General features: G+C 27.7%; 2 protein-coding genes across 4 annotated transcripts in view; both read left to right on the top strand.

Moving 5' to 3' along the window:
- The window catches only part of LOC108903651, a 28,597-nt gene extending 24,862 nt beyond the window's left edge, over window positions 1-3,735 (top strand). The window contains exons 3-5 of one of the 2 annotated variants that reach the window (XM_018705893.2): window positions 894-992; window positions 2,515-2,587; window positions 3,266-3,388. In XM_018705893.2, the coding sequence (XP_018561409.1) occupies window positions 894-992; window positions 2,515-2,583 (168 nt within the window). In that variant the 3' untranslated portion in view covers window positions 2,584-2,587; window positions 3,266-3,388. Of the gene's footprint in view, window positions 1-893; window positions 993-2,514; window positions 2,588-3,265 lie in introns of both variants that reach the window. The other variant, XM_018705894.2, reaches the window with a different exon arrangement.
- A 6,067-nt stretch (window positions 3,736-9,802) lies between these two features.
- The window catches only part of LOC108903662 (H/ACA ribonucleoprotein complex subunit 1), a 39,216-nt gene continuing 36,135 nt past the window's right edge, over window positions 9,803-12,883 (top strand). For both annotated transcript variants that reach the window (XM_018705909.1, XM_018705907.1), the window contains exon 1: window positions 9,803-9,908. The gene's annotated coding sequence lies outside the window, so the exon portion shown is untranslated. The remainder of the gene's footprint in view (window positions 9,909-12,883) is intronic.

The raw sequence follows: 12,883 nt of genomic DNA, 5'->3' as shown, positions 1-12,883 counted from the left end.
TGTTGGTCCTGGGAAAACGAAAAGTTGTAAAAAGTAAAAATTGATAATGCCATTCTATAGAGGGGAAAAAGTTGCATGAGAAAGTGTTCTTCTTTTTTTAATATAGCCTCAAACAAGGCTGATATGAAACAAAATCGGATTTCCAAAATTTCGTTTTTTTTTTAAATACCCATTTCCAAAAGTAATCGTGTTAACCTCGTATGTCTTACCGTTTTCGAGATTCCTGTAGTGAGAAACGAATTTGTAACAGCCTGTATGCATTTTAACAATTATATTGTTTACACAACTACAACAAAATTATTGTGAGAGGGTTCTAGATGATAACAGTAATCCTTTGACATTTTTTTAAATTTGAATTTTCGGTTAGCAGATTCTCATAGGCAAATCAAAAGTTGCCACTAAAGATCAAATTCCATTTAAAATTGTATTATTTATTTCAAATATTCTACTTACTGCTAATAGACTGATATCAAATTGACCAATGAGATATGGTGTCATGAAAAAATTTTATTCAAAAAACAACTTGCAAGATTAGGTACGTAAAGATAAACCACGGTAATAAGGACACCACAGTAATATTAAATAAATAGCATTTGCCAAATCAGGCCGATTAAAACTAAACATAAGTACTACAAGTCTTCAAGACACAGATTTTAATTATAATAACTCCAAATATTTTTTTCTCAAAATCTGAAATATTTTTAATGATGCCATTATATTCCACAAGTTCTTTGTATAACATGTTAATCACCCTATATAATTTGAATATTTCAGTTACACTCTGTTTGTACGTCCTCTGGTAGTTAATAAATTATTGTTCGAAATTGTTTCTATATTATTAGCTTCAATGTATTAACATATTGATTTTAGTATATGCCTATTATATTTTTTAGGACAATGAGTATAATTATCAACTTGCTGTTGAAGAAGCTGACACTAGAGGAAAACGTGAAACACAAGAAAGGTCACAAATCATAGACAGCCTTTTTAATGTGAGTATTAGAACAATACAAGTATATATCAAATATAATACTTGCAACTTTTATAAATGCCTATTTAATAACTACATGTTGCACTGGTATCGTTTTTACTGATTTTAAATTAAATAAACTTTCAACTAAATTCGCATAATCCCATATCTCTCTATATCTCTATGTATCAGAATTTTGTATCCAGATTACAGTTTCAAATGTAATGTAATAACAAAAATTCGTTGGTGTAGTAATTCGGCATTTTTTGGGACTTTTGAGGAATACATGGTTTTTATAACATTATTTCAAATAAAAATCTTCCTAGTTATTTTTTAAACAAAAATATTGGAAAAAGTAACGCTATTGATGGATTTACATACCAATTTAGTAAAGTTTTATATTAGTTAAATTTGCATCAAACCATATTAGATATCAAACCATATCCAACATCTACAGATGTTTGAACACATGTAATATTTTTTTAGAACTTCTATATCTCGAAAAACAGTAGTTTTAGATCCTTGAGCTTTAAGGGCCTTTGGTCTAATATGATTCAAAGAACAATATCTATGACATGGACTTGTAAAAAATGGTGTAGTTTACATTTTCAGTAACAAACTTTTAATTTAGACATTGCCTTGTATCTGTCTATCTGTCTATGCATCTAAAAGTTATAATTGTATCAGAATGAAATAAATAAACCAAATAAACCTTGTCTTTTTATGTCAAGGTTTCTGTTTCATCAAAAAATCTATAAATTAACAAGTACTCTTCTAGAATAAATATACTAATTTTGCATGGATTGAAAAAAGTTCCTGTTGTTGGGAATTCCTCTTGGTGTCGATACGATTAGAAGTTGAGCAACTGTGCGACTGATAAAAAAATATCTATTATAAAACACAGTACCTATACGAGGTCTGTTCAGAAAATAAGCGAACTTTATTTTCCACTTCGCGAAGCAGTTCTGGATGGTTTCATTTGAAATACACTTTAAAGTATGTGACTAGTTTACTTTGATGTCATTAATAGTCTGAAAACGGTGTTGCATTTAAATGCCGCATAAAGTCAAAACTGATCAAAATAGACAGTAAACCGTTTCTGCTTTATAACAACTGACATTATTAATTGTCAATTGTGTCTTCAAAGCAAACAACATTTATCTTTCACTCTTTGTTGTCCTGCATTGTTATAATAAAGTATGATTAAAAATTAGGTCTGACCACAGCAAAAAAAAAAGAAAACTATAGTGTACAAAATGTTTGAAAAATTAGGAATGGAAAATAAAATATTAAGTCGCAAAGAAATTATATGACCAAAATTTTTTATTATGCTTATATGTCAAAGAAATGTAAGAATATATTTAGCAAAATTAGAAATATTCCAAAACTATACCTCTTGTTCATGTTTCCCATTTTAAAAATTATGCACTTTCATTTTTCCTGAAAAAATTATTGCTTTTACAAGTGAATAATTTTAGATGGTAAACATGAACTAGAGCGATTGAAACGATTTCAAAATTTTTCATAAACTTTTTTTTACACAGAAAGCGTTTGGTCAAGGCGATTACATCTTCAGGATAGATCATTCTAAAGTAATAACGGCAAAAATATAAAAGAGTAAGTTGAGAACTTAATTGGCTTTAATCATTTAGCAATTTAAACCTGCTCGTTATTTCATAAAAGAATCATAAATTAAAAAATATATCATTTCATATTTTAAGTTTTACCGAAAATTACATAAAACAACTAATTACTTTTTGTAATGTTTTGTATTTATTATATTTTACTGTTTTTACAGTGTTTTCTGTAATTTTCAAAATTATATTCATTTTGTTATTAATTGAGTCTATAAGAAAATCCATCTGCCGTCATTCAATGAATACCATATAGATATTAGTTTTACTACACACATACATAACATTTCATGCGTATTTGATGAATTTATTTTTTTTTACCTCAAACAAAGTATACCTATTTACAATTATTTAATAATATTACTTAAATATACCCAAATATATAATGTCTAAGTTTCCAATTTGTTTTAAATTATAAGTAGCAATTTCATATTTACTCGATTGTTTCATTAAAATGTTAAAAGTTAGGTAGATGTATCAGCAATTACAACAATAGTATTCATTTTCCTTATCCTAATTTAAATCTGTATCGAGTAATGAAATTTGACATAAATAAAACAGTTTCACCAAGCTATTGAGACTATGTTTTAGGTAAAAACATTCATTTTCATGCGAATAAATAAAAATAAAATTCATATTGAACGTTTATATTGATTTACAGATACCAATTCAGACTCTAAATGCTGTAAATAATTTGGTGCAGAATTCTAGACCAGCACTACGAGGTATAAGGGACTATGCCGTTAGGAGATTCACGAAATCCGGTAGATCCACAACTGTTGGTACTACCACAACAACTACTACAGAGCAGCCAGAATCAAACGTGTACAAACGGTCATATCCTGTTTATATCAGACCCAAGGAGGACGAAGATAAATATAAACTGTAGCTTTTGAATAAGAATTCTAATGACTGCTTAGAAATTATTTGGTGAATACATCGGTGAAGTTTATGTTAAAACTATTGTATGTATTATTTAAGTATAATTTCGTGTACCTATATAGTTTAAGATGTAACCTATGTGCTGTACAAAGAGAATTTTTAGAAACTGATATATTCGTAAGTTTTTATTTTTAGATCAAATATGTCCCTTAAAAGTTTTTATTATGTTGCCAGTGTAAAAATGAATTTTTTAAACATTCCATTTTTAATTCAATAACTTTCTATTGTACTGGGAATAGTAATTTTTTTAATATTTGTTTTTTTATGTAATAGACTGATAATATATACCTATGTATAATATAAAGGGTTTAGTTGTTTGTTTATCACAAACAGATAAATCTGGTGTGTAAAAGTTATAACTAAAAGGTTAGGTTAGGGTTGCAAAATACTTGTTATAGACTGAACTGTGTGACTGTTATCTAGTATATAAAAATAAATGTTTATTTTTTACACGTGATGATGTTTGATTTAGTCTTTAGTAGTACCCAGAAATGTTAAGATATATTATAAGTAAAAAAGTGCTACAAACAAAAAAAATATAATTTTCACATTCAAAAATATACAAACTGGTCCCAAAATGCTTCCCGAAATTTTTTCCATTTAAAAGGGGACGGTAGGTATTATACAGGCTGTTACAAATTCGCTTCTCACTACAGGGATCTCGGAAACAGTAAGAGCTATGAAGAAGCTTAAGTTGCGTAATACCAATATTATTAGTTTTCGAAATATTTGAAAAAAACCGAAATTTTGGAAATCCGTTTTTATTTAATTTCAGCCTTATTTGAGGTGATATTGAAAAAAGAAGAACACTTTCTCATGGTCACTTTTTGCCCTCTATCGAATGTCATTATCAATTTTTATATGTAACGTTTCGTCTCTCCAGGACCATCATCAACTTCATTTTTTTAACCCTTTGTTCCCTGAAAACTTTTTCATTAAAAAATTGAGGTAAAAGTTAAAGAATGTTACTTTATTGTGTTTCTAAAAGGTAAAAAATTTAAAAATATATANCGTGATGATGTTTGATTTAGTCTTTAGTAGTACCCAGAAATGTTAAGATATATTATAAGTATAAAAAGTACTACAAACAAAATAATAATAATTTTCACATTCAAAAATATACAAACTGGTCCCAAATTGCTTCCCGATTTTTTCCATTTAAAACGGGATGGTAGGTATTATATATTTTAAGGCATCTTCGAGATATTTATGTTGTTTATTTCTTAATTAATTTAATAAATAAGTAACATTAAATGTATTTCAAAATAATTCGTCAAATTTTAATAAAGGATTCTGTGTCTTAAATCAACAAAAAAGGTTCCTATAAACTTATGTCCGGAAATGCTTCATTTTTATGTTCAAATTTTAGCAAAAAAATATTTCTTTATATTAAGAAAAACTGTTGGAACAATTTCATTCAAATTTGGATTGTCTGCCAAAGTTTGTGCATGTCATAGGTTTGTTACATACTGAGATGTAATAATTTTCTTTCGCAAGTTTCCTTTTTATCAAATTATTTCAAATTTCTCCCACTTTTATGAAATATTAAAGGCTTTCCAAAAACGGTTCCTTACTGTATGTTATGTTAATAATAAAATGTTAGAAGTACCACGTTTAACTGGTTGCATACTTGCTTTGCTTGCATGCTTGCTTTTAATTTATTTAATTTCTCTTCCACATTGCTTCAAGCTAAAACTCAATGGTATTTTTGTTTGACAGAAGAAAATATAAAAGGGACTTATATTATGTTTTAAAAAAGATAGGGTAATATTAAAAAATCTCCGAGACACATTAATTTTATTTGTATACGGATCTTTTTACAAAAATTAATATCGTGTTCAACCCCCTTCTTATAATTCCCACTCCTAAATTTTAAAAGCGAAAAATATACAAATAAGAATTTGCTAAAAAGGTATGTTAATCCTATACTTCTAAAAATCTGTCTAAATGAGAAATAAATCTATTCAAATTAACTAGAAATTGTATGTATATAAAATAATGCTAATCAACTTTTATGCAATGCTGCAGTAATTTTTGAAACTTCTTCAATTTTTGATAACCGACATGTTTCTGAAAACATAACTATTTTACTGAAAAATGGTAAAAACCACTTTGAGCAACACATACGCAAGTTTTAACTTTTTGATTCTTTTTAACTTACCTAGAAGAAAAATTAAGTCCTAGAAAGACATGCAATAAATGAAATTCTCAAAATGTCGAGGTGAAACTATGCGCTTTGACTTAAAACCCAAAATAAAAGGCAGTAGCCAAGAGGAAGCTTCACACAGAACGAATTACATTTCTATCAGGACTTCTGAGAAATAAGTAATGACCAGATTGTATATACCTAAAATTAGTTCTTCTAAACAAAGTAAACATTTTGTCCTTATCTCTCGTATTACTGGGATGTTACCTCACGACAGACAATTTTGTAAAATGTTATAGTAAGCTATTTGATAGAAAAGAGATATGTAAATAAACAAAACGGTCACTATTATTTTAATCGTGAACATCAGTAATTACTACTAATTCAAATTAATACAGCTAATTTTACTGACGTCTAGTAGTCATCGCCAGTACAACAACAATGGTGATAAAAATAAAGTTTTGAGCAAAAGAAAAACAACATGAATGGATTGAATGATAGGAAAATAAAGTAAAAATGCAAAAAATGACGAAGTCAGTTCAAAATAAAGAGATTTCTGATGTGAAACTGGCTACAACTTGCGAATGTTTCAACTACAATTTTCTTGAAAAATTATGTCATATTATTTATTACCTATTATTACTTATGAGCTATTATTTCTAATTGTTTACCTCCTATTATTTTCTCATTTAGATATGTAATGATTTATCCAAGATGCCATTTTTTTCACACTGCTAAAAATCTTTCACTTTTCACAATTTTGAGAAAAATTGTCGGTCAAAAAGATACCTATATCAAAATTAGGTATTCCCTAAAAAATAATTGCCTAAATTATAAGATCCTCGAGGTAATTTCTGAAAAATTAAATTACATAACTCATCCTACTATCGGAAAGGCATTTATGATAATTTCCCTCCACAGTAATTTCTTACGTAACTTTTTTTGGTATTGCCAATATGTTTGGTCAGTTGACTTATTTGAAACAATTTCCATTTCCGATTTTCTTTGTAAATGTAATAAGGAAACTAAAGTAAGTCACCAAATTGGGGACGTTTCATATCGATGACATGATTACCATGTCACAAGGCTGTACTTGCCATTTAATTACATAGTTTAAGTTTTTGAGTATTTTGTTTCGAACTGTGAATACTTTATATGGTGATTAAAATACATGAACAACAGTAAATGTTGTAAAATGCGGTTACATGATATACTCCAGGACGTTCCAAGTGTTTCCTTCGATGAGTCATTATTATTAACATGTCTGTTGTGACAATGACAAATGACTAAACTGGTAAAGTTTCGCCCCCATCCCAAAAACAGCATGAGACACATTGCAATAGTTCTGTTGCAAAAATTTACATATTGTATGATTTTTTTTGTTAGGTACTGTATAGTATGAAATATTTACGGCATGTTCATTCAACTGTAAATAAAAATAAAATTTATGAATTTATTTATTTATTTATTTATATTGATATGTTCATAAATTATTTTTTGAACAATTGTAGTTACGGTCTTTGTCTATCTTAATTTAACTTTAACGTAATTTATTTTTAGTTTCTGAACTATCCCATTTCCAAAAAAAATAAGAGAAGAGATCAAGTTTGTTTCAAATAAATCAAAATATCTAAGATTTTTAAATAATTGATAAATTACTTGCAGGTGTAGTGTTACTTCTACACTTTGCGACCGAAGAGGAAGATTAGATTAGAAGAGAAATTATCCAGTAAATGTCACGAAAACTATACCTACATACATTCATATATTCTGTATATTTAAGCAAAAAATAAAAACTAAATTTTTCTCTCCCATTTGAAGAGATAAATCCGCAGGGATCTGCGAAAATATTTTTTCACATAAAAGCTCTTTCCCTTTAATTTTCAATGAGGAATCACCTGATGATTAATATTAAAAATTTAATTAAAAACGGTACACAAATTGTCCACCACTAGCATATAGCATAAAAGATGAAGAGGAAAACAGTTTTTTAAATCCATTTTCCCTGGCCTTTAAAATATATATATATATATATATATATTGTCATGACTGCCAGACATTACAATAACGACTTCTTTGTNATACACAAGGATTCTGTAGTTATTAGAAAGGTCAAATAATATGAGAAAATAAAAAAATATTTTGAAGTATAAGACAAAATTGAATGTAAAGAAAGTAGAATAGGGTGTATAAGTGAATAAGAGAAAGTGAAGTGAAGTGAATTATAAGAGGAAAAGGACACGTTCAAAGATATGTGGAAAGGCCTTTAAAAAAAAAAAAAGAAAAATCAAGATAGTAAGAAAAGAAAAGGATTTATTGATTAGTTACGAAAGGAATTTTGAAAACGACAGTTGTTAAAAGTAGGAAAAGAAATCCGAGAGAAATATAAGCAGTTAAGAAGCGAGAAAAGGGAAAAAGACTCAAATAGGAGAAAGCGAGAAATTAAAAATACCAGTTGGAAAAATAAGGTATCTAAGAAATTCGAGACAAGCGAATCATCCACAAACAAGGTCCAGGAAGACATAAAGAACGCTGAATAACAGTAGCAGGTTCCAGAGACCAGTAGGAAAATCAGGGAAACGGAAGATCAGTAGCAGTATCCAGGAGAGCAGTAAGGAAATCGTATATCAGTGGCAGAGGAAAGAATCAATAAAACAAAGGAAAGGAGAGAAATCAGTCGACACATCTTTATCGATTATACGTATAAAAAGGTACCTTTTATAATAAAAACAAAAGTCGTATACGAAATATAATACAGAATTGCAAAAGTAAAAAAANCAAATTTATTTAATCATTTCATATATACTTAAAACTGGCCAATTCTTTGTAGAATTAAATATTAATATTAGAGAAAATTAATAAGTATTAAATAAGAAGTTATAAGATAAAGCGACAGTGTCTTAAGGTATGCAACCAGTATTACATGAAATTTAATTTAACGATATTATCAATATAACCTCTTGTATAAGGCTTTATAAACATTGTGAAATACTTCAAAATATATTGACTAGTGTGTTTAAGAGTTTAGAGTGACAAATTTTGACATATATAGAACAAAAAAATTAATAAATTCATTTATTACTAAACCTTTTGTTTTTATAGCTGTGATTGGTGTGGTTTCTTGCTAAAACATAGAACCGACTACGGAGATAGAGTCTAGAGCTAGATAGGGCGAAGATATACAATACACAATACACCAATCCAACCAAATTAATATCAAAACAAACAAATTTTATTTTGGCGCTAACATATAAAATCATACACACATATAATCATAACAATATATATACAGTGTGTTTCAATTAAAACTTTCCACCTGGAAAATATTATAATTAAAAAAAAAACAAAAAAAAACTGACGTCTATCTTCTTTTCAAGGAGGACACGTGATGGTGTAAAACACCCTTAAACTTTAAATGGCACCCTATGTTGGGTGACACTTTATTATAAAGCTTTTTCAATTCTGCTCACGACGACATATACCTATGACTTGTTAAATTTTGGTTTGGATATGACAATAAAATCATCACTTAAACAATAAAACAGAATATGAATTGATGAAAAAATGTAATTTTATTAAGTGTTTAATTTGGTTTCCCTCCGCTTTCATACAATAATAAAATTTTCACTCCACTTCCGAACGAACATTTCGAAGCATTTCGGGCGTTATCTGAAGATATTCTTCAATAATTTCCCGATAAAAAAATTTGTTTTGATTTTTCGTTTATCTGCCAAAACAAAAACTTTATACTCTATCAGTTCAAGTTCATACCATCTCATAGGGCCTTTCTTCCTACCAGGAAATCTGCATGAAAACATGTATCTGAATCTACTGGAAACGAATATATGTTCGATGATTGTGAAGATTTTTTTTCCGATATTTTCCAGGTGGGAAGATTTAATTGAAACACCCTGTATATATCTAATCCTCTTACAATTTTCACTGTTGCAATTTTCATTCTTAAAACGAATAATTACAACTAAATATGGACGGCGTATATACGAACACCTGTAAATTATTAAAAACTTAGAAGCTTTATGATTATGTGCATTAATTTTTGACCTTCACTCATCCGTCCGCTTGTCTAACCAGGTATAGTGAACATCTACAACTGGCTATATATACGTTACTTGGACAATTACCCCGTAGTTTGGGTTTTGTCTTGGACTAGATAGTTTTGGCTTAGTGGTGATATAGCAAAGTTTAATCTGTGAGGGTATGTACCTAGTCTCTTATTTACACAAAGTTCATTAAGGTCATTAAAGTCCTTTTACAAAGCGATCTAAAATTCTGAGGAAAAGAAAAGCTTCAGTAAATAAATCAAAATCATAAATTATAATTACATATTTACATACAGGGTGTATATTTAGTACAAAGTTTTTCTATATGTCTGCGAGTACCTACCTATTATATAGAAATGAGGCTTTAGGCCATAAAATTTTTAAAAATATTAATACATTAAATTAATACATGCTTTTTTAAACATAATTTATTTATATTTTCAAATAATTAAAACTTAGGCGACGTTTCTTCGAAAAAATATTTACAATTTTATGTTTATTGCTTCAGTACCAAATTTTAGAGAAATTCGTCAACAGTATACAAAGGATTTGAAGGACTGAAGTATTTTAAAAACTTTTGAATAGCAGCTTGTTTTAGCACAGTGTGAGATTATGACTCTATCTTCCAGAATTATAGTAAATTCAAGTAGGTATATCGTGCAGTTATACTTGATTAATTTTACTTCCGGAGTTTTTTTAGTTTTTAGAAATTTTGTCGTAAAACTAGCCAATACTAATTTACGATTGGAAAAAATATAAATTACATTATAAATAAATAATTAAAGTTTCACACAATGAAATATTAATTCAATTAATTGATTGTCGCATAATTTACAGTTTTCTTAATTTATAAATTCAGCAAAATATTGTAGGTATATAATATAACATACTGTCAATAATAATTATTCATTTGTGAAACTTTTTAGTACTTTTTTTTATTTAAATGGCTATTTATTTTGCCATACTGAAGAAAAAAGGGTAATTTATTTAATATTTTTTTAATATTTTTAAATATCTCTTCTAATAAACATATAATATATATTTTTATATTAGAAGCAAAACTAAATTTGTCTTCAAATGTATTATTACTACGTTTCTCAAATGTAAACACAAATGCTATTGTCATTATATTGCTACTTAATGCAACCACTGCAATATTTTAAAAAAAATTACAAAAAAATTAGCTGAATTTTGTCAAAATGTATGGATAAGAGATATGACAACATTAAAACGCCTTACTGGGTTAACCTAAAATTATTATGTATTCACGTTTAAAAAATATTTAGGTATGGATAACTGCACATAAACTATAAATTTAAGAAAAAATTAAATTTTACTAAATTTTGTAAAACGCATCAACGCAGTTTTGGGAAGAAATGTAATGTAGATTTTCACCCTATTTTACATTCTCCACACATAAAAAAATTAATAATATTGACAGGTTAGATATTATGTACTTAAAAATTTAAATTTATGATTTTATAAATATCAAGATGTTCGTGTCATTTTCTAAATTCTAATTTAGATTTTCAAGAAAGTTCTGAGAAAGTTCCGAATGCATATGTATGTATAAACAATATTCTCCGAAAGTTGTAATTTAAATTTTGTCTTGACTTTTGACGTAGTGAATTGGATTTTTATATAAAGTTATGTTTTCAGCAATTTTAGCAAATACCCTTTTTGAATTTTGAGTTTAAAAAAGGCGCTATGCGTTTAGAAAATAAAGGACAATAGATTTTTGATGTTCTATCAGCTTTTGAATATATTTAGGTACATATGGTAAAACCGACATTCTTCACATCAGTCGTGTAATTTGCATCATTACCGTCAAGCCATTAAGAGTCACATTAATGCAATATTATATTATTCCGCTAATGATTTCGCTGAATGACTCGTGTATTATTAAGTGATACGTAAAATATTGATGAAAAAATTGTTTATCCATTTCCTAGTATGCCATTACAATTATAGTAAAGAGAAATTTGTAGGAAGTATCAACGTTGAATTAATTCTAGCTATTATGAGAAATTAAAATTGTGCGATGGTACATCATGAGAAACAGTCAAGATGTATGCAATTTTGGGAACACGTACATTTCATAAGGTACTAGGTAATTATTTCTCAATTGTGACATAAGACTTTCTCCTGTTCCTCGTATTTTAAAACAAGCGAATTCATCACTTTAGTAAACTAAAAGTCACTGTGTGTGTCAAAGAACTTTCATATGTATGTACTAAAACTGACAAACAAAGCATTTAAAGTCCTATTACTTAATAAACGTTTTTGGAAAAGTTCTTCATTAGCTAAGTCAAAGTGGAAAGTATTGCAGCTGTATTTTATTTTTATTACAGTGCATGAATTATTAAAGCTACTGTACTAATAAAACAATTATTATTGATCGTTTTAGCACTTGTGTCATAATTATAGTTCAACTACACTTTATTGGGAAGCTACTAGGCAGTTATTAAAAAATAAAAATACTATCTACCATATTGAAAAGTCGTGAAGGGTAAGTGTACTCATCGCGTATATATTTTACTAAGATAAAAAAATGTGTTGGAAAATTGGAACTACTTGTCTAAATTCAAGATTAATAAAGTTAGACATAAATTAAAACCCAGGTGCTTTACACTAGAGATAGAATTACGTAAATATAAAAATAAGCGATTTCTTTAAAATTTTTATAGTTTATACAGGGTGATCTCAAATAATGTGCAAAAAACTTGGGTGCTGCTTACAAAAATAATAGCACAGTTCCTATGTACCTTTCTTGAAAATTCAGTACTAATATAGTTTTTTAAATTTGGTAGACTTAGTACATATTGGTAATCAACTACATTTGTGAATGAAAAATCGTAAAAATTCTAAAACTCTAAACAGCTTTAATTTCTTATCCTTTGCAATTAGAAAATTGGTTGAATCTGTTTTTCTATTTATTTTATTTCCAATTTGTTGAAATGTAGATGAGGAGTCCACATTTTTAAGCCTACCCTTTCAAAATTTCATTTTCTCTAAAAGATTGTGTTCTATACGTATATAATTTACTAAATACTGATATTCAAATATCATTCTTTTTAAAAATAGATTGAAACTCTTAAAATGCAGAAATATATTAATTAGTGTATCATGG

Source organism: Anoplophora glabripennis, unplaced genomic scaffold (genome assembly GCF_000390285.2).
Source record: "Anoplophora glabripennis isolate ALB-LARVAE unplaced genomic scaffold, Agla_2.0 scaffold56, whole genome shotgun sequence".
NCBI classification, from domain to species: Eukaryota; Metazoa; Arthropoda; class Insecta; order Coleoptera; family Cerambycidae; genus Anoplophora; species Anoplophora glabripennis.
The sequence above is the reverse complement of the archived record's forward strand: the minus strand, read 5'-3'. Positions and strand labels throughout refer to the sequence as shown.